Source organism: Gopherus evgoodei, chromosome 5, assembly GCF_007399415.2.
Source record: "Gopherus evgoodei ecotype Sinaloan lineage chromosome 5, rGopEvg1_v1.p, whole genome shotgun sequence".
Classification (NCBI taxonomy): Eukaryota; Metazoa; Chordata; order Testudines; family Testudinidae; genus Gopherus; species Gopherus evgoodei.
In genome coordinates, this window is record NC_044326.1 from 80,937,322 (window position 1) to 80,960,377 (window position 23,056).

A 23,056-nucleotide genomic window follows, 5' to 3' on the forward strand; every position below is an offset into this window, starting at 1 on the left:
TTATTGCTACAGCTATGCATAGGTAAATCAAGACTTCGATAGGAGGCAGTTTGTCTTTAAAAGCTTTCAGCTATGAAGCACATCTTTCAAATATTCATTTAGCACTTTCCTAGTTAAAGAGTTTCACCATTTGTCAACTGCATTACCATTTTAAGCATATAATAAGTGAGAGAAAAGTAATGTATATTTGTGGAACTTTACATAAACAGAAATGCAGGTGTTGGATAACATCTATATAGACAAAAGCAACTCTCTACGAGACAGTGATCTTCCCAAGAAACTATCAGAGTAAATCTTCTAAAGACTTCTAATTAGACAATGAAATAGATTTTCCTTTGAATAAACATATCAGAGTATTGCCACATTCATCTTAAAAGGACCACCCTCAGACTGCATTACTGAGTGTGTAATGTTATAGCCTGGGGCAGAAAATGTGTCTCATTAAGATGACAAGTATTAACTGTTAGGTGCTTTGAATAGTTAGAGAATGTGAACTTTTTCCTTGTTTTTATTTTTATTATTGTTGTTTTTAATAACATGCTCTACTGCATTAAAAACCTATTTTAAGAAGTACTATAGAAAATTATCTGTCTTAAAATGTTTATCAGTTAATTAAAACTACATTGTACCCTTCAAATTCTATAATTAGGCCAGTTTTCTTTTTGTTTTATTCATTTTAATTAAATGCCATATTTATGTCCAGAATTTAGGACCAAACTATGATCTCAGTTATATCTGTGTAAATCAGGAATACCTCTGTCAGGTCAAAGGAGTTATTCCAAAAAGCAAAATTTGGTTCTATATTCCAAAATATTTACATATATAAAAACTAAGTTCCTTTTGAATATTATACATATTAAAAACTAAAAAGTGCATTGCAGTGAAAAAAAGTAGTCCAGTCGTACTCCCACAAAAATCAGTGAGTAATCAATGGGCCACATTCTGCACCCTAATTACAGCTCTTTTATGCTACATGCATGGTACAAGAAGCAGATAATTCTCCTGGTGTGTGGGAACTGCCTGTTCATATATCTGTACTGAGACTATGTGCCTCTGCTGCTTGCACTCCTGGCAAAGGACAAGAAGAGCCGGTGGCAGGTGTGTTATGCCAATCCTTTACTGTTTTAGGGGCCATTAAATCTCCTATGCCACTGGGAGCATCTCTAGGTGATGTGGAGTCTAGAAGCCATAACCACTTTCCTGATGCGCGTACACGCACACACCAACCTTCTCTTGCAGGAGAAAATCTGCCCCTCTCCCCGGCTTTATTTAGACCAGAATTTAGCTGGTAAAATGCTTTGGGAAAGAGGGATTCTTTTTGAGTACACATCTTTGGAGATTTGTTAGAAAGTTATAGCCTCAATTATAAAAAGCAATTAATTTCAGATTGATATGAACTTAGTATATTTAAATGATACAAACTAATGAAGATACATTATTTTGAAATACAGTTTTATTTTAGACCAACCCGCATCACTTCTTTCTTTCTTTCTTTTTCTTTCTTTCTTTCTTTCTTTCTTTCTTTCTTTCTTTCTTTCTTTCTTTCCTTCCTCAGTAATACCTTGGTTCTACAAAAAAAATAAAAAAAAAAAACCTGTATTTTTTCTGAGCTAGTGCTAAAAAAGAACTTTTGACTGTTATGTCAACCATGATAAATTAGTGAAAGCCAAGTTGAAAGTGTGTTTAAATTTTCACATTATAACAGGTATTGTAACTTAGTTCACTTGGGAAATTCATATAACCTTTTATTACGGTTAAGTAAACATTTTAAGGGAGTATATACATTCTGTCATCTAGTTTTGTGCCCACAGTATGTTAAAATACATTTTAGACAGACAGATACACTCTGAAAAAATAAGAGCTTCATTCACACAGTTCAAAGATATGATTACATAAGCACTGGACAAATTTGCCACAAACCTTTTAATAAGAAGAAAGATAGGGCAAGGGTGCATGCTGTGATATAAAAGCTATGCCCCTTAGGTACTTTGTTAGACATGAAGCTGAACATGAAGCTTTTCAACACCTCAGAAGTTCTATTGTTACAATAAAGCATGCTAAAATATACTGAATTGAAAATGTTGGGTCTGGGTTCACATTCAGAACCCTTCCAGAATTGGGGTATTTGGATCTAGGGTTTTGTTCAAACCATATCCAAATTGTTTCTAAAATGATAATCCCCACTACCCCCCCTCCTCCCATGCCCCATGACATGTCAGTAACAGTCATAGGCAAATAGGTATGTAACTTTGCTGTTGCTCAGGCAGGAAGTGTCAGTGAGGAGGAAGAGATTTTTTTCTGCCAAGCTATATCCTTTTTGAACTTCCTGCAGGTAGCCTCCCGACATCCTTCCACCTGGCTTGCTTCTGACCTTGCTAAAAGAAGCATGTGATATATCTGGTTGAGGTCCCCATCTTAGAGTATCTTCAGGGTGGAGAAGAAAGGCAAGCCAAAGAAATGTGCCAGGAAGTCCAAACACTGCCCTTCGGTCCTCAGGTGACGCAGATACTTCAGAGGATCAGGGAACATTTGACTCTGTTTATATTCAGGCTGAAAGTCAGAAATAGCTATAGAGATTTGGTGACTGCTCTGGACGTTTGCTGAAATTACTCTGCCCAATTAATCCAGTGTTTCATTGGAGCATTCACACACAGAGACTTGATTTCTGAAAGTGGCAACTATCATGATCTTTGTTCTGTGACACAGGTGCCAGTTTGAATGGAAGAGCTTTGTATTGGGCATGCAAGTGGCCAGGCATGAATCTTAGAAATTATCAGTTTCCCCATGCAACTGAGCCATTGGATTGTCTTCATATTGAAAGAAGCCAGCAAATCGCCACCTTTGATCAATGCTAGGGGTTAACTACAGAGATTCCATTTGGAATTTTATATTTAGTTATTTCTAAAATGAACCATACCACCCCTTACATCCCTTTCATGTTTTACTAAATTCCCTTTGTCATATTTGTTATGGAGGAACTGGGACTACAGCATTCTCAGGTCTTTTCAGAGAAAATTATCAAATTTAGAGTGAAGACTCAACATCAGTATCTTGTATTTATGGGAGATCTGACTAGTTCTCCTTCCACTGGGAAGGCCACAGTCTACAACACATCCTTATTAGGTCAGATATCACCACTCCCAAGGCTTATTTAAACCATCAAGGGTAGGAACCAAGAGGCAATCCCTGCTGAAAAACACTTGGGTTTCTGAAAACCTTCTATATCCTGAGCCATCTGAACATCCATGCTGACTACTCTCAACAGAACCCAGATCTATCCATTATTCGTCGGATCTTTGAGGTCCCTCTTCAAAGTGGAAGTCTCATGGATTGGAGGCAACATACAGATTTCATCCATCACTTGTTTGCCTCCAGCATTAGCCACCAGACACCCAAGTTCTGCATCCGATACCCAGACCCAAGATCCAGTATTCATCTTGCCTATTCCTTACCACTTACTTTACTCTCCTGAACTCTAGACCAGGGATTCTCAAACTGGGGGTCAGGACCCTCCAGGGGATCTTGAGGTTCTTACATGTGGGTGTGTGAGCTGTCAGTCTCCACCCCAAACTCTACTTTGCCTCCAGTGTTTATAATGGTGTTAAATATATAACCAAGTGTTTTTAATTTATAAGTGGGGAGTCACACTCAGAGGCTTGCTATGTGAAAGGAGTCACCAGTACAATAGTTTGAGAACCACTGCTCTAGACCATTCCACTAGAGCAGTAACCACTTCCTGGGTAGGGGGAAATACATCTCCTTGGACAAACTATGCTCATTGGTCACATGATACTATACACCAAGCATATTGGCCCATGCAGGATTTGAGTACTGAATGCATAAAGCATTTCTCCCTTAGCAACAGAAGGGTTGCTATTGCTGAGGAGAGGTTATCCCAGGGGTCGGCAACCTTTCAGAAGTGGTGTGCCGAGTCTTCATTTATTCATGCTAATTTAAGGTTTTGTGTGCCAGTCATACATTTTAACATTTTTAGAAGGTCTCTTTCTTTGTCTGTAATATATAACTAAACTATTGTTGTAAGTAAAGTAAAGAAGGTTTTTAAAATGTATAAGAAACGTCACTTAAAATTAAATTAAAATGCAGAGCCCCTTGGACTGATAGTCAGGACCTGGGCAGCGTGAGTGCCACTGAAAATCAGCTCACGTACCGCCTTCGGCACATGTGCCATAGGTTGCCTACCCCAGGTTATCCAATGCCAGCCTTCCCACCTTCCCCTTTAAACCTTTCTTTTCCTGTTTTTGATTCAGTCTCGGGCTGAGTAATTAGTTCTCACTCACTAAAGTTAGAGATACTGTTAGTCAGAACCATCCCTCTATGACAGTGGCAGTCATGCCAAGGGAAAAACACATTTTCCTACCTGGTGATTATTTTTATGGGACAACACTGCTTTCTTAGGTGCCAGCTCTGGGATGAGAGGCTAGTGATAAAAAAAAAAAAGACTCTGTTCTGAAAGTCATCTAAGTAAGCCTGCCTGCAGCTAGGTTAAAAACAAAAATCTCTTTTTCCTGCTTGGCACATCCAGGCCGATGGCCAGAAGAGGCAAGTATACTCTATTTGTCTACACCTGTATTGCCATGCCATGGCAAACAGTATTACTCGTTACTGTATTATTATTACAGACATAATTTGTTTGCCTTTTCATCTTAGTCACAATGAGTACGAAATCCCATAACTGTATTTTAATCTTCAGATTGCAGGATTGTTATGGCAGGATCTGTGTCTTTCTTCATGTGATGGTAGTGACTACTCCATTTTAGACACTATTGTAGTAATGATAGCAGCTTTATTTTACATTTAATGTGCTGGTTTTGAACATAGAAAATTCCCAATAGGACATCTTAGAACTGAAATGACTCTTTTAAAGTGGACCAAGGGTTACTTTCTCATACACTTTATCAATTTATCCCTCAGTTGGCCCAATCAGTTATAGTTGCACTGTAGTACGTTATTCACATATTTAAAAAGAAAAACAAAGTGTTAAGCCATCTCATCTTGGCATGTAGTGAAATAGCTAACTGTGTTCAGAAAACATAATATGGCCATGAGGATAGTGGTGGGGAAATTATATTTAGTCGTTTGAAATCAGAGACCCTCTTCCATAGAAATACATGCAGATCAGTGTTTAACAAAAGCAGCAGGTAACCACTGATTAATAATACATACATTCTTTCTTCTGTTTTGTTCATTTTCAATTATTACATTTTTAATTGGAATTGAAGTAATCTCTTCCAAGATTATTTTCTCCCTCTCTGAACCACTAGAAATTTATGCAAAGGTTTTCTTTGTTTTTACCAAATGTTAATATGAATTTATTTGTAGTATAAATGGGATGATTTTAGGTTGTTTTTCCCCCCCCCCCCAGGTTTCTATCATAGGTCTTCTGGAAAAGGGTTATTTTTTAATGTCAGGGCTAGATTGTCTGAGATTTTTATTTCAGTATTTCCAAAAGCCATCCTGGCATAGGTGTATACAAAGAGGAAAATGTAATGCTGCTAACCCACCAGTGAAAAGAATCGCAGATACCATTACACATTGCATCTATTCCTTTGGGAGGAGGGGGGAAAATCAGTCCAAATATCACAGATCATTATAACCTCCTTTTCTACCAGAAGCCAAATTACAGTGCTTTTCATCACAGTCTGCACTAATAAAATGTGTTCAGTGTTCCACAAAACTAACCCTAGTTTTTTTTCATTAATGGCATTTTCCCCTTTCAAGGCCCATTAATTCTTGTCCATGGAATTAGGGGAACAAGAAGTATACTGCCCTATTTTTGGCATTTCCATAAGCTGTTCAGCACTCAGCATGTTAAAATTTTCATATGCTACAGTGGAATCTGTTTATAAGGAAACTGATATAGTGAAGTTCCATGTATGGTGGAGATGACTTAACTTGTTTTACCAAGTTTTGAACTTACTTAAATGTAACAGATTTAAAAGTTTGATTCAACGGAGTAATATTACTGAGTTCTACTTTGATGGAGGGTGGCTTGTGGGAGAAGCAAGAATAAATAAATAAATAAATAAATAAAGTGCAAATGGCATGGAAAGAGGCAACAGAGGTTGACACAGACAGACTGATTATAAAAGGGACAAGGAGGAGACAAAAGAAAAATCTTAGCACTCTTCTGATAATTATTTTTTTATTTTATAAGTCCCTCCCTCTGTATACACACACACACACACACGCACTGTATATAGGACATTCACTGATGTAAGCATAGCTTTCCAGAAGTTCCATGATAAGGCCATGGTACAGACTTTCCTTTAGCTAGAAAAATAGGTTTTGTTTTTCCTTTCAATTGAATCTTCTTTGTTGAAAGCATGCATTGAAAAGATAGTGAAGACAACGTTTGCACACTTCGAACAAGTTTTACAAACTAAAAAAAATTAATTAAAAAGAGATGTTTGCAAGATTCTTTAATTGCAGTGGAGTCCTTAATTAATAATGAAGTAGAATAAAAATCCACAGACAGCTTTTGTGTATTGCAGTTTAATATAGCGGTTAAATTCTGTGTCAGTAGAGGGTTTGAAGGGAAATTACATTGGGGTTGAGGAGAGGGAGAACCCTGGGAATGTGGCCTCACTAAGGCCATTATTGCAGCCTGGGAGTTGAAGTGCACTTTGCATAAGTTCCACAATGGCAGAGCTCTCAGGCCCAGAACCCTAAAAGTATTTTAGCATCTCACTCCCATTGAAATGAACTCCCATGGAAGTCAATAGAAGTTTAGAGCCTTAAATACCATTGAGGATCTGGTCCGCAGTGTCTCTGAAGGCTTTGGATTTGCACTCTTTAGGGAAGCTACAAGAGCATTCAAGTGTGTTTATTGATGGCATTTGAAAGACAAGTCATAGAAAGATATGTTTGCTTTTCAGTGGTGGATCTGAACCTTCTAAAAGAGGAGGTGCGACTCTACAGCTGTACTCCTCGCAACTTCTCAGTGTCATTGAGGGAGGAGCTGAAGCGAACTGACACTATTTTCTGGCCACTATGCCTATTGGTTAAACGTTGTGGTGGAAACTGTGCCTGCTGTCACTATACTTGCAATGAGTGCCAATGCGTCCCAACCAAAGTCACCAAAAAATACCACGAGGTACGTATCTCATTTTGTGTTTTATATTTGAGACCAGAGAAAATCCATTCAAGAAACAATCTTTATTGTGAATGTGAATGCTGACCAGAACGTAGTTCATAGGATAAGGCTAATGTCACTGTACAGTGACACATTTGGAGGAAGCTCTCTCTTTTACTAAGAGTTAAAAAAAAAAAAATCAGCGCCTGTGCTCTCACTCCAAAATGTCATTTTTTGAATAGAGGTTATTTTTGTGGACAAGAAGGGCATTTACCCTGTGAAGTTACTGTGGACTGAAGAGCTCTACATTTGAAGAATTTATCTAAGTTGGGCAAAATGAGATGTTCTGTTTTTAAAAACAAAAGTGAATTGAAACTGCTGTTTGTTCATGCTCAGCTTAACAAGCAACTGGGCTAGTTTGAAGGTTAGCATTTTACAGTTTTGTTGTTAATATGCCAAGCCCGAAGATACCATCTTACATTCTTTTTAGAATGTAAAAGACAATAAACAACCTCTAGGTCATGTAAGATTTTTCCAGTGTCTGTAATTATAGACCTAAATATATCAGTTTAATATCTCTACCTATATTCTAAATTTGCAGGTGTATGGATTCAGTGACTCACTAATGTTTTTTTAATTGTGTGTCTGTGATAAAATATTATATAATCTTAATATATATTACCTTAATGGTACTATATGATCCAATTTTAAAGAAACAGATTTGACTAGTGATAATTTTCTAAAAGGAAAGGAAGGGGCATATGTAACACAATGGCATGAGTAAATGTCTATCTAGCATATCTTAATGTCTTAATCAAGTTTGTGGAACGCTTGAGGTAAGGCCAAAAAAAATGTAATATATATTAACGAGCAGAATAAATGAAGAAACTCAGTTGTGGAGTTGATTGAGTTTCCTTTAGTAGTTTCCCTGTCTTTCAGTTTACTACTTCCAGTGTACTGTAGATAATGAACAAGATGTTTAATGATTTACTTAAAAGCCTGGCTCCAATTGTGTTCTTTCAGGTTCTTCAGCTGAAGCCCAGGAGCGGTGTAAAGGGATTGCATAAATCATTGACAGATGTACCCCTGGAACACCATGAGGCGTGTGCCTGTGTGTGCAAAGGGAATACTGAAGGATAAATTTGGCTAAGTGTGCTTCTTTCTTTCAAAGTACATTCAATTAATGGCTGATTCTGTTATGGGGCTTGTGCATTATCTCCTTCCCTAATCTCAGTTGTTTGCTTTGGGGATCTTCCATCTTCAGGATTTACAGTGAGTTCTAAAGAGAGGAAAAACCAAACTGGGATTATCTGTTGTGTAAAAGCTCTGTTGCTTGGAGGCCCAGTCAAAGGATGGGAGAAAGGCATCAGTAAGGGATTACTAGAAGTATATATCATGTCCAGGTGGCTTGACATTACATGGATTTAAGAATTTAGTGTAAAAAATTGCAGTGTTCACACCATGAAGACTTGACTCTGCTGGCTGCCTTACTTCTACAGCTCCAATACACCTGGCCTGTGATTGACAACATCTGGAATCTCTCTTTCTGTACTCAACCACTCCCACATGCTCTAAATCAGAGTTCTAGGTCTTACAAACTTGCTTTAAAACAAACTGTCCTGTTCTGAATTAAACTTAATTTTTCTGATACTTGTAGGAAAGACTGGATTTTTCCACATCCACTATTAAAGCACCTGCCTTTTAGAAAAGCTGACTGGACAATAAGCATGAGCTAAGGAGGCAAACACTGAAAAGAACAGTGGCTTTACTCTAATTACTATGGCCTATGACTTTTTTTGTTTGTATTTTTTATCATGTACATTTTATACTCTCCTTTTGACAATATAACTATTTGCTTTTTCTAATCTTGTTAAATATATCTATTTTTACCAAAGGTATTTAATATTCTCTTTTAATACAACCTAGATCAACTATATTTTAGTTTTGTAAGACTTTAAAGCCAGGGGTACACAGTTGCAGGAACAGAAATGTGGTTACTATGGCAAAGCATCTATTTCTACATTGTCTGGTGCTAGACAATGGAACAAATGTGAGTTTACACATTTAAACAGAGTAATGACAAACGCAAAGATTATTAGTGTGGATGAAGCTCTAAGCTTGATGGCTCCAGGATACTGAAAATATGAAAAACAGATGTTACTATAAATGATTTCAGAAATAGCTATCAAAATCCCTCTATATTCTGGCCATTTGTCAAATAGGAAAAAAAATAATCAGGTATATATAGACCCATTCTGGCTTGTTTTATTGTTTAATTTCTTTGAATTAGAAAGGTCTACAACAACATGAGAAGTTCAGTGGCTTGTTGTCTTCATGAGACAGTGTGTTCATAGAAAGGCAGCCATATTTATTGCTCCAGGTGTATGGTTTTTCTTTTATGGTTATGTCCATTTAAAATCAGTGACTCCCAAGATTTATTGATTTATCTATTCAGTACAGTTTTATGAATTATAGTTTTGTTTATGTACAGTATATCATTTAACCAGTACACATATCCCATCCTATGCAATTTGGAGAGAAAACAATAAAGTATTTTGCTTGTAAAATGCTTTAACATTATGCCTAGTTTATATTTTGACTATTGGATTTACAGATTGTAACAAAGCACCAAATAAAGTCATAATGCTAATTTTGGGAGAAACAAATGTCTGTGTGGTTATGTATTGGGTGTCTGGTCTATATTAAATGAAAACAAACCTGAAATATATTTGCTAGAATGAAAATCAGTTAGAGAAATGCAAGTCTTCTATACAGTAACTGTTAGAGAGAAATCCACATTTTCTAGCTTTTGAGTTCTTGAATTTGCAAAGTTAATGTTCTTTTAACATTGTGTTTAGTTTCCCAGATTTAAAAGGAAAAAAACTGAAAAAAAATTCCATCATATAACATAATACAGACACCACATGGCTTATCAGCAGGGCTGAAACCTTTAGATACATCCCACTGACCTCTGGCACCAAATGCAGTAATAGGTTACCATTCTCTATGTGGACCCAGGCTGTGAATGATAACACTCAGGAATCTCAGGGTCCATTCCAGGTTTGGAGGGGTAGCAGGTTCTAGTGGTCACAAACTCTTTGACCTCTGACCTGATCTTTCCCTGTCCCCTTGAGCCTGACCTTGGCCCATTTCTGTCTCTCCCTGCAATCATCTCCCTGCCTTATTGTCCCAGTCTCTTTCCCATCTCCCTTTTCCAGATAAAGTCTGCACACTCCTGGCCATCTCACCCCATTCTTCCTCCCCCACCTTGACTTTCAGTCCCAGTCTCCCTTTTCTGAGGCTGTCCCTCCACCTACCCCCAGCTCATTTAGTCTGTCTCCTTGCCCAGCCAGTCCATCTTCCATGCTTCACCCCCTCAGCTCCTCATCTGCTCTCACTCTGCCAGGCCTCGATAGCTAGGAGAATAATTGCAGGAAAATCCTGTTCCATCTCTTCAGCCCTGCATGGTGCATGCTGGGTCTCTCTTGGTGGGGATTGTGCATGTGCAGTCTAGTTGACACTTAAAGATGTGTGAGGAGATGGAGCATGCTCAGTGCAAACTGAATATTCAGAAAATTTAGCTGCCATACTCTTAAGTCTTTACTGAGAGTGTGTGACCTGAAATTTTTCAAAGACTTATACCTAGGCCAAATTTGGAAAATATACTTCTGTACTATAAAATATTAAGGATAAAATGTCAGATTCTCCTAGGTTTAGATCTCAACCTCAGTGTCACTGGAGTGTGAGATTATGCATATTAATATGCTGATAGCATATATCTTGTCTTAGTTGCATTTATTCCACTTATTTTCAATATATTTGTATTCAGAACTATAAACATTGAAGAAAGATTCTTGGATTAGCTATTGGCATAACTGAAAACCCATTGTCGAAATAATCAGCCTTTAATTAGATGTGAGTAAAAATATGATATAGGGAAACATGAACTTTATTTATATGCTTGATGCTTAAAGAATGAGATGCTTAAAGTAAAAAACAGGAAAACCTTAATGATTAGGCACCAAGCATAATATTAAATAGTTCTAATGGGCTAAATTATACTCTCATTTCCATCCTGCAACTCTTGTGAAGTCAGCGGTGGGTTGCTTGAGCAGGATTTCGCCCAATAGATGGTTGTTGGTCCAGGTCTGGTTTTTGGGAGCAGGGGCCCACCTAGCAGTAGGGATACATGGTATTCTGAGCAAAGGCTGTTATCAGCACAAATGGGATTTTCAGGCTCTAAAGGCTTGTTGTAGCCAACAAATCATCAGAATTGTTTATGCTATAATATACTGCATACAGGATAAAAACTAGTGAGTTTTTGCATTATGCATGTTTTCAAAGTTGCACCAGCCATCTGTTTTAGTGTAAGTAACTTTGAATGGCAGTATTTTGCATCCACTTTGCACTGATGGGCATTTCTATATCCTGTATTGGACAATAAACAGACTCAAAGAAAACAGGCTGCACTTGGAAAGCTACAGGAAGAAATATTGTGAGGGTTTTTCAGTTTTATTACAAAATTGCAAGTTGTAGACATCCATCACAGCAGTAGTAAGTTTTTAGGAGAGTTATGAGTAAAATGAAAGCATAGACATAAATATAACATTTGTAATATGTATAGAATCACTGATTTATTGGGAAACTACAAGTACCAGCTCCTGCCCACAGAAATAAAGCTGAAGAGCGTACTAACCCCTGCCAAGTCAGATTAACAACAGACAACAATTTAAAAATATATGTATAGCACCATCTAATAGTGGAGGTGCTGTCTACACCAGGGATGAGCAAACTACGGCCTGTGGGCCACATCTGGCCCATGGGACCCTCCTGCCTGGCCCTTGAGTGTCTTTCTTGGGACGCTCGCCCCTGGTCCCTCCCCTGCTGTTCCCCCTCCTCCGCATCTTCAGCTCGCTCACTCTGCCGCCGGCACAATGCTCTGGGCAGCGGGGCTGTGAGCTCCTGGGGCAGCACAGCTGCAGAGCCCAGCCTGACCCAGTGCTCTGTGCTGCGTGGTAGCAGTGGTGAAGTGGCCCAGCTCCAGCCAGGCAGTGCGGCTGTAGCGCCACCAGTGCTCCAGGCAGCGTGGTAAGGAGACAGGGAGCAGGGTCGGGTAGGATAGAGAGAAGGGGAGTTTGGGGTGGTGGTCAGGGGGCAGGGGTGTGGATGGTGGTTGGGGGTAAATGAGGTTGAATGGGGGCAGTGGTCCTGGGGGGAAGTCAGAAAGGAGGGGGAGTTGGATGGGGCAGCAGAGGGCAGTCAGGGGAATGGGTTCTGGGGGCAGTCAGGGGACAGGAAGAATGGGTGGTTGGATAGAGCAGGTGTCCCCAGGGGCTGTCAGGAATGAGAGGAGGGGTTGGATGAGGTGGCGGGTGTCCAGGGGCAGTCAGGGGACAGGGGCCATCAAAGAACGGGGGGCGGGGGTTGGATGGAGCAGGAGTCCCCTGGGGGAGGCAGATAGGAGGCAGGGGCCAGGCTTCGACCTCCTCCCCTAATTGGCCCTCCATACAATTTACAAAACCTGATGCGGCCCTGAAGCCAAAAAGTTTGCCCGTCCCTGACCTACACTAAACATTACAATGTTTAGTCACTGGTAAAATGATAGATGGCAAGGTTTCTATGATATTCCTGTTGGCTTTGTCAAAATTAGGAGTGTCTTATCTTGGATTAAAATGCTGGGACATCTGGTCAGTCTCCAATGCTTCCCGTCATCTGCTCTAATCCCTGTGACTGTGTGCAATTCACACAACAATGGCTTCAGGAGCTATGTCTCAACCATTTCCCTGCTCCAGATTATGTACTGTTTCTCAGTTGATCAGCACAAGAACAGAAGTCAACCCTGATTTCATTTACAGCTATGAGATTCAAGTTGCAATACCACCACCACTGCAGCAATGGCTCCCAGCCTGCTTCTCAGTAAGCATCGGACTGTGAGCCCTCTGGCTTTGTTATTGCAAGAGAGGGGATACAGGCAGGAGTTAGAAATAATGTAGGCTTTGAAACTAAGGGAGCTAAAGAATAGACGGAGCAGGGCATGTATGAGAGACAGTATTAAAAAAAGATGAGGGCAGGAGAAAAATAATGCAGATATGAACGAGAAGGGTAAATAAATAAACTCTTTGGAGCAGGCTTAGTTTCTGGGTACTTGTACAGTGCTTAGTCCTTATTAGGTCCCCTCAGTGCTATTACCATACAAATAGGAAATGATAAACATGGTGAATGGTAAGAACCACTGAGGGAAGAAAGTATCAACTAGTACTATTCTTTTTGTTTGGACGCATTGTTATTCACTAACATTTAGCCTTACTTTAAATATTGCAATTGAGCTGTTTCTAAAGATATTTATTGTAGAGGGTTATGTAATTGTCTTTAAACAAAAAATCCTAGTGTACTTTGACAATCACCCATAGTTCCCTTCTTGCTTTACTTAATATAAATACACCCTGCCCCCATGTAATCCTTTAAACCAGGGGTAGGCAACCTATGGCACGCATGCCGAAGGCAGCACATGAACTGATTTTCAGTGGCACTCACACTGCCCGGGTCCTGGCCACCGGTCAGGGGGCTCTGCATTTTAATTTAATTTTAAATTAAGCTTCTTAAACATTTTAAAAACCTTATTTACATACAACAATAGTTTAGTTACATATTATAGACATAGAAAGAGACCTTCTAAAAACATTAAAATGTATTACTGGCACGCAAAACCTTAAATTAGAATGAATAAACGAAGACTCGGCACACCACTTCCGAAAGGTTGCCGACCCCTGCTTTAAACCATGGAGTAGTTTGTTTATTTCTGAAGATTCTCTCTGTAAAATGAAATGTGACAGTAAGATAACATTAAAAAAATATTTGTTGCTGTCACAAGGCAGACCAAAGATTTTATGTATATCTAAATCAACATCTCACATTCAAGCAATAGTCCTGTGATTGTCATCTAAATAGTATTGCTTGTGTCTTATTTCAAAAGTTAATTCTTATCGTAGTGTAATCTAGCTATTAATCTTTAATCAATAATATAAACAATGTTTTCACTTCTGGTTTTGCAGGGCTCCAGTGAAGCTGAATCACTATGTAACAATATGCTATGTGGGCAGAGGTTGAAAACTGGCAAACTGGGTAAAAAGTTTTTATGAATTATTCATTGAAATGGCACTGCTAGGCTTTGTTGTAGGGTTTTTCAAGATGAGAGTTGCTGAATTACAATAGCGTAGGCATTTTCATGAGAATGAAATAGGAAGAGGTGGCAAAATAAGTAAGTTTATAAAGGGCCTAACTAACTGAAACAGCTGAGCTAAAGCAGCTACTGTAGGTAGCCAAGGGTCAAAACACTGTAGGCAGTACAGGGAGGATTCTACCATGAATCACTTTAGAAGCCTTACAATAAAAGTAAGCCAACCCCATGAGAAAAAATTGGTGTCCATGATCCATGCTGTGCATTGTTCTATGGATACTATGAGCATTTACCTTTCTGGAACTCTTGCACCAGCCACTTCAGTGCATGAGTGACGGGCAGCACAAAAGTACTGTTACTGAGAGCTTTGGTTCCTCCTCATCCCAATTGCCCTAGTTCTTGCTTTGCCTTGCTGCAGCTACAGAAGCAAATGTTGGCATTTATTGATTGTTTGGTCCCTCTGGGTATCAGTGTATTACAATCAAGTTCTAACTGCAGTGCAAACAACTAGTAAAAGACAGTCCCTGCCCCAAAGAGCCCGCAGGCTTATGAGATTATACTCTCACCTTTCCAACTGAAAAGAAGATATGTGTCTCATGAATCAGAGTGTGGATGAACAAAGAAAGATGGGCAAGAAGGGTTTATCATGCAGAGTCACTATAGGTAACACCTTCTGAGTCTTTGTTTGGGGTACCTGGATGACTCTGAACCGTGATGGAGGATCATATCAAAGATAAGTTTTACACTTTGGCATTCAGCCACTAGCTGCTTAAAATCAACTTGTGTTGAATGCACCATGTCTACAGAAAAAGGAAAAAAAAACTCAGGATCTTTTGTGGAAGCATTGGCTTCCACCATCCTTAACTAATGGCGTGGTCTCACTGCACAAAGGCTTTGTAACATCAAGATTTCAAGGGTCTCCTTCAAAACTGTCTCTTCCACTTAGGTGTATTAGCTAGTCTAATTATTTTAAGAATATTTGTTACTCCACCACCCAAGAGTCAGTCTGTTTCCATTAGCTCAATCTTCTTCAGATCAGGGAGTTGTTCAGAGTCTGAGAAAGCCACAAAGAGCTGCCCTCCTTTAGGAATATTCTCCAGATCTCCTGGTTCCTATTCCCTCCCCTGAGCACTTCTCCCCTACAGCCTTTCTAGTCCACCAATCCTGTTGATGACACTCAGGAAAAACCCCACCTTGTTCCCACCAAAATCCCAGAGGAAAATTTTAACTCCTCAGATTGGAATAGTTCAGCTTAAATAGGACAAAGCTGTTTAGAGAGAAGCCTGCCTCTTCGCTCATTGCTTCAGTAGAACTCCCCCTTACTGCTGAAGAAAAGGCAGCTGATTGTTATATTCCTCCATCTTTCAGTCAATATCTTAACACCCGGGGAGCCCTGAATTTGCCTTTTCTGCTTGTTCAGATAAGCTCTACCATCTCTCAGCTGTTAAGAAAAAGAACCTTCAGGCACTGCAGTAGGAATGTCAGTGGCCAGATGTCTGAGCAAGCCTTCTCTCCCCACCAAAGGGGAGAAAGTCTACAACCCCACAAGTACAATTACAGTGATCTTCATGGACTTTCCATATATGAGGCTTCACAGCCTCGTGTTCACAGAATTGATGCAGTTGTCATGGGTAACTGCTAGCCTTTAACCTAGATGTACTGAGTGAAATTTCCAAAAATGCTTAAGGCCAAATTTTAAAAGTATTTTGTCATCTAAAGATGCCGATAGGCACTCGTGAAAAATCCCACTAGGTGCCTAGGCACCTAACTCACATTGTTTGGTTTTAACCTGTTTCTGGGTTAGTCATCTTTCCCATTGGCCGGTTTGCTATTTTTTTATAGCAACAATCATGGTCACAATAGCTTTCATTGTATTCATGCCTCCCAGCATAAGTGGAGTCTTTATTTTGTTTATATTCTCTCATTGATGTTACCTGCAATAGTGGTAAGCAATAGAGAAATGACAAATAAGTCAATTCAGTATCTTAAATGAAGGCTATCATAAGCATATAATATCTCCCAAAGGAAGAAAATTGAATTTTGCCAATAAAGCAGGTGAACTAATGGAAAAAAATTTAAATAGCTCAGATTTTCCAAAATATGTGTGGAAAGTCATCATGTTGCCTTTATGTGCTCTATATTTATGGATATGGAAAAATTTGTCAAAAGCTGTAACAGATGTGCACTATATTTGAATGTAAATAAGTACCTATAATTTACACACACATTCCTGCATGTATCCATTTATGTACTGTGGACTTACTTTCCTTTTAAATTACCCTAGTTATTTAAAAGTAATTTAGCTCTAGGTTTTTTATTTAAAGGGTTATTTTCAATAATGTCTTCAAACTTGCAACACAGTTGCAAAAAAAAAAAAAAAAGCCAGCAGACAAAGAGGGTACCACTGAGGTCCTCAACAGTGATGACTAAGTTAACTAGGCCAACCCACAATTCCCGAACACCACCTGCTATAAAGATCTTCAAAACACCATTTCACAATTCATCCAAGAATTTAAGGATATCAAATCCTTCTCCAGACAGCTTCAAGAGTAACCTCTACAACCTCACCCCCACACAAACCCACTTAAGGGACTTCTACATGCTTCCTATGATACACAAACAAAGGAACTCAGGCAGACCAATCATATCTGCTCATGACATTCCTGCAGAAGGAACATCAGTACTCTTAGAAATCATCCTCAAAGCACTCACTACATAAAGGGCTAGTTTCCCTCAGGTCACTGATGACTTCCTCTAGAAACTCTGCAACATTAGCAACCTCCCTCAGAACACCATCGCCTCCCTATACTTCAACATCCCTCCTGAAAATAGTATTGTTGCCTGCCTCATATCGAAAAAAACAAGGCATCCACCCTAAACCCATTGCCAAACTCATCCATTTCATCCTAACTCTTAAAAACAATTTTACATTCAAACACTTTGTCCAGACCAAGGGCACTAGGATAGTTCCTCAACATGGCAACCTCTTCAGAGGCAACTTTGAAGAAGAATTTCTGGACCAATGCACCACAAAACCCAATGATCTACATCAGTGATATTTTCATCCTCTGGACAGCTGACCTAAACGCCCTCATAGATTTCCACCACAACTTTAACCACCACCAGGCATCCATCCATCCAACTCTTTCTAGAACACTCCCACACCAGCATCAACTTCCTGGATACCACCATCAGCTTCAGCAATGGAATCCTACAGATAACTATACACAAGAAAACCACAGACCACCACACTTACTTTCACTGATCCAAAACTCACCCCAAACATACCAAGAAATCTATTATCTACAGCCAAGTACTCATACCACAGAACATATTGCAAGGAGAAACTTCAGGGTACACACCTTAACACACTTAAAAGTGGCTTCACCAAAGAAGGACTTTCCAGAGATCACATCATGAAACAGATCCCCCCCCACAAATACATAGTTCAATATGGGTGGGGGGGAAGAAACCCTGTGACTGCATATCCTAGTTGTCAACTACCACCCCCCACTCAAACACATACAGGGTATCATTAAATTACAACAGTTATTACAATTACAACCCATACTCAATATCCTGAACAATCTTTCCTGAGTGCCCTCTTCTGGCCTTCAAACCATGTCTCCCCAAAACCTCTAAGTTCTTCTTCAGAAATAAGCTCCCACAGACCAGGACACTAACACAAAGCAGCCCCAGACCCTGCCAAAACAGATGCAATATCCCCCCCTCCCATCTACCCACACAAAAAAACCTTTCAGGATCCATTGGTCCTACACATGCCTATCACAACATGCAATGTACCCCATCCAGTGCACTCAATGCTCCAACATCAATTACACTGATGAAATGAGATAGTTCATTTGAGAGCACATTGACTCACAAGAATAGTGATAAGACAAAAAACAAGATATCATCTATGGGTAAACACTTACAAAACGTTGACTCCGTATTTGACCTCTGACCTCATCCTTAAAGAAAACCTGTACAACACCTTCCAAAGAAGATACTGAGAGCCTAAGTTCATAGTTTTGCTAGACACTAAAAATCATAAACTTGATATTAGATTTATGGCTTATTAGCACTTTTTTTAGTCCTTTGACTGCAGAGGGATTATTTGGCCACTTTATCTTGAATGGTTTTTAACCATGTGTTAACTGCTTATAAGTTCTGTTCCATCTTGTATTTAGCTGTGACACTGAGTACCTTTCCCATACCCAAAAAAGAGCTCTGTAAATTTGAAAGCTTGTCTTGTTCATCAACAAGTTGATTAAAAAAAAAAACACCCTCACCCACCTTGATTTCCAATATGCTGAGACAAACAGAGCTACACCATAACTGTAGAAGAGACATTCGTGTTTAAAATGGGTGGTTAACATTTCTTGCCCTAACAGAAAAATTCTAAACACTCTTACAGCCTTTACTCATGTGAGCAACAATTAGTCCTTAATACAGCACTAGTCCTGTGCTGTTAAAGCCAGTGGGAATGGGAAGCTCTTAATATGCAAGCACACACACAATAACCATAATCAATAATAGAGGAATGCAAAAAGACAAACATACAAGCGACTGAGCCACATACGTGTTTGGGAGATAAGTGGCAAACTTTCAGTGACCTCTTTGTAGGGGAAGGAGAAGTAAAGGAAATAAATTTCAACTTTTTTTGTTAACAATAAAGTTAATTCAATAACAACAATACATAAACCCCAGATATTGTCTGCTTGTAGAGACTCTATTCCAGACTACCTCCTTTCCTCAGACTTTGCTGCTCATAGAGCACTTTTCCTTTAAAACCAGTCTGTCCAAGACCCTAACTTCCTGTCCCCAAGGAGTTGTTCCCACCTTCCTTATGTTTAGGTTGGGGGGTTTAATGAGCCACACATGCCCCAGTAAGTCAGCACTGCACTTAGTTACCCTGCAGACATCCAATGCCTATTAAAAGGATGGGGCAGCAGGAAAACCTGCCACTTGGTTTCACTGCACTGTGCTTTGGTGGTGGGCTGAGGTACACTTGCGCCTTGTAAATCTCATAGGCCTGACATCAACAACAAACCAACTCTAAGTCCAATCTTCTGAGAGGGAAGGGTGAGGGAGGTTGTGTGGGCTTGTGCCATACGTAGCTAAGAGTCTCACCAGGCTCTTCATGTAGATGCTGCATACCTCAATGCTTGTGGGGTGCTCTGATAGGATTATAGTGCATTGGTGCATACAAGATAATAAAATGTGCTGCTTATATAAATGAATTGACCTGAGGCTGACCAGAAGTTAGTGATTTTAAGCTTTGGTTGCACTCCTCCCCCACAATTTTAGTCAAGGATGATCTGTTTTTACCTCTGATATAATCTGTGGGGCTCTTCCTGGCATATGATAAATCACCTTCACTGGCAGGAGAAAGGTAGGCAAAGAGATCTTGGAGTCCTGTATTTTAAAATGTAGCCAGGATGTACTCCTTCAATTCTATAATATCTTGTGTGTCACTATGACTAGTGTACTGCTTGCCCCCTGCAGTGAAAACAAGGTGGCAGATCTGCCTGAAATGGACCCTTTCTGCACTTACGTGACCTCCTTAAAATGGGAAGTAGTAAGTCAATGTCTTCATATTGCTGTAAGTGAGTCAAGTATATGAAATGCTATTCATGCACTCCAGAGTGGGAAAATGAGGCACAAAGCCTGCAAGTGAGAAGCCACACTGCCAGTGCCCCTTTTTGTAGTATCTTTGAGCTTTTGTAAATTTCTCAAATCACATGTCTAATATTATAGGCAAACATTTGAGAACTAGAGCTCTCTCATGCCTGTTATTTAAACTATGTACTGAATTCATCCAAAGATTTACACAGTACACAATGCTGATTGTAAAGGAATCTCTGCTCTGTATTGTGTGGTAAAGCTATAGGGTTACATCAGGACAGTTACAGACATGACTGTGGAGAGGACAGCATGGCGACATCACCCCAGGAAGAGCAGTGAGGTGACAACTTCAGGAAGGTACAATCTCTCCATGTTCAGCTTCTTCCATAGCTGGTTTCATCCATGGTCTAGAGCAGATGGTACTTCCCCCAACCCCATTTACAGCATCCTGCTCCCTTGAGGGGGAAGCAGTAGTAAGTAGTCCCAGTGCTCCCCAAATCACAGGGAATGCAGTGACCGCAAATATGAATGACCCATAATTAGAAAACCCATTCAGACCTGAGGAAGAGCTCTTTGAAGCTCAAAATCTTGTCCCTTCACCAAAAGATTACCTCCCTTACCTTGTCTCTCTCACTCTGGATTGGTCAGTTATTATGAGACTCAAAGCAACCCCAGAGAGTGTAAGTAGATACAGGGCCAACTTTACAAGTTAGTAGAGATACGATATGGATTAAATGCTGGCCATGTTTGACAGATTGGTGATTTTGATAACACATATTATTTGTAAATTGAATTTCCTCTAATATACCTAAACACGCATCTACATCTAACCAGATTTACTATTTTACCCAAAGATCAAGGGGAGAGAAATTTGCTGAAGATAAAAGAAATACCTTTATCAGAATGAATAGAACATTAATATATAGCATAAGCAGTTCAGTAAAAGTAATAATGTCCTATATGAGCAGGCTGTTTTATTTACTGGTGTTCAATTATTATAAAAATAATTGATTCTTAAACAGTATCCAAAGCCATATTTTGTGGAAGATTTCTATAAAAGTCTACTGTAGCAGACAGATATATGTTTTCCTTCTATAAGTCTAATTCTGTAGATGGGTGTAGTTTTCGTAAGGTAATACTTCTTTTACTGCTTCTAAACTGAAACAAAAAAACCTTAACAGTTAGGTTTTTTTAAACCAATGACAACTATAATCTAGCTAGCAATATTAAAAGACTGCAATATAAACTTGCAAGTGGAGTCGTATCTAAACAGATGATCTGTAAAAATCTCAAAGAAAATGAGACAATGATTCAAACCACAATGGAAAACAAGCCTTGGCTGTGAAGAATTCCTTTCAGAAACCTTGGTAATTTTACATTTCCAGTAATTCAGCAACATGTCATGTTAATGCCAAAGTAATCTAGTTCTTTCTGTACTTGTAAAAGTAAGAAATAATAAATGTATTATGGCCTTGTTGATTTTTCCCTATTCAGTTTGTGGAGCTGAACCAGAGAGACCAACCCAGCCCAAGAAAAAGCATAAATTCTACTACTTTTTAAACCATGTCAAATAAGATTCTTTAAATAAGATTCCCCCTCTCCCCCAGAAAAGCTGAATTTACGTCCTAACTGTGGGAGATAACTTCAGCTAGAGCAGGATTATGAATTAAGACACAAAAAGTCAAATATTTCCTTATGTCATGAAAATTGTGTTTGCGTGTTAAATTGCCTTGTACTGTGTGTGACCGGATAGTTCACAAACTTTTCAGTTTCACCTGCTATGGACTTCTGAAGCAGTTCCTATCTGCTTTGTGAATCATTACTTTAGAGTTAAAATGTAAAGATAAGAATGTGGAATTGTCAGATGTTATGTGATAGGAAAAGGTCTATATCTGGAACAATATCCTGTGTGAAATCACACCTTTATTTTTCCAAGTAGGATCAAGTTTCTAGTATAAACAATAGCCTTTGAACTGTTGCCAAATAATTAACTTGTTAATCTTTCCCACAAGACTGGTTTGCTTTACATGATGCATAAGAATATAATGGGTAACAAAAGAATATGGTTATTTATGTGCATTTTATTTTGAGATCTTTAGACAAAAGGTGCTAGATATGTGCAAAGAGAGAGAGAGAGTTGCTACCAGGAAATGGCATCAGTTTAAAACCAGCCAGTTAGATCTTGTGGTTGACTAACATGTTATTTACAGAAGTAGCAGTGCCCAGGAATGAGGCTCCACAGGATTATAACCACCAGTTTAGTATGTGAAATACTCAGTGGTCCAGTGGGGTGGGATGACCATTACCCATGGGACCCCATGGTTGAAAGTGTCCACTTTGGGCTGAGTATGATTTATCCATATAGTCCATTTGAAATGATTTGTAAAGCCAAATGATATCACATGTGTCTCTGCTCAGAAAAAAGAACTAAGAGCCCGCTACGCTATCATGACATGTTTTGAGTCTCTTTTCAACCCATGGGAATGTGAAGCAACAAATACAGTGTTTAAGCTGCACTTCACTCCCCTTTACCAGTGTTTTAGGATAACATTATGTCAATAGGAGCAGCATTCTTTCCAGTATGAAAGTTATACAGTGGATCTTGTTCATAAATATTTTCCTGTAATTAATATATCACTGCTATACTAACACAATTATTTCAAGCCAGTTGGTGTATTAGGGTTAAGGATATTGTCTTGAATATGGAGGCTCAGTTTTAAACAGTCTTGAAGGGTTGGAGAATTTTGACAGCCCTCACAGCTTACTTGGAGGGCAGTGCCTTAATGCAAACCTTCATCACTGTGATCTGTGAGAGAAAGAGTATTAAGAATTGAGGGGATGAAACCCACTTTTATCTGAATGTTAGAGAAAAGGCCAGTCACAGATTTATTCTTAGGTTTCAGAAAGATGGATAGAAGTGTGATTCTATTGAGCAGGGAAGGCAATCCCACCCCTACCCTTGGGATTACTTTGTCCTTGAAACATTTAAATTTGCCCTCCACCTCACCCCCATCTCCCATCCCTGCCAGATCAAATGTAAGTAAGTAAGCCCTACAGTTTAGCTTTATTTAGTTTGTTGTTTAGAGCCTGCCTGCAGTGCCTCCAGAATCTGTTTATTTTACATGAATTGCCTGCCCACCTGAAGCTGTGCTTATGTG

At 39.2% G+C, this 23,056-nt stretch overlaps 1 protein-coding gene across 2 annotated transcripts in view; it reads left to right on the plus strand.

Moving 5' to 3' along the window:
- The window catches only part of PDGFC (platelet derived growth factor C), a 224,861-nt gene extending 215,116 nt beyond the window's left edge, over positions 1–9,745 (plus strand). For both annotated transcript variants that reach the window (XM_030564841.1, XM_030564840.1), the window contains 2 exons: positions 6,897–7,114; positions 8,117–9,745. In XM_030564841.1, coding sequence (XP_030420701.1) covers positions 6,897–7,114; positions 8,117–8,233 — 335 coding nt within the window. In that variant the 3' untranslated portion in view covers positions 8,234–9,745. The remainder of the gene's footprint in view (positions 1–6,896; positions 7,115–8,116) is intronic.
- The last annotated feature ends 13,311 nt before the right edge of the window (positions 9,746–23,056 follow it).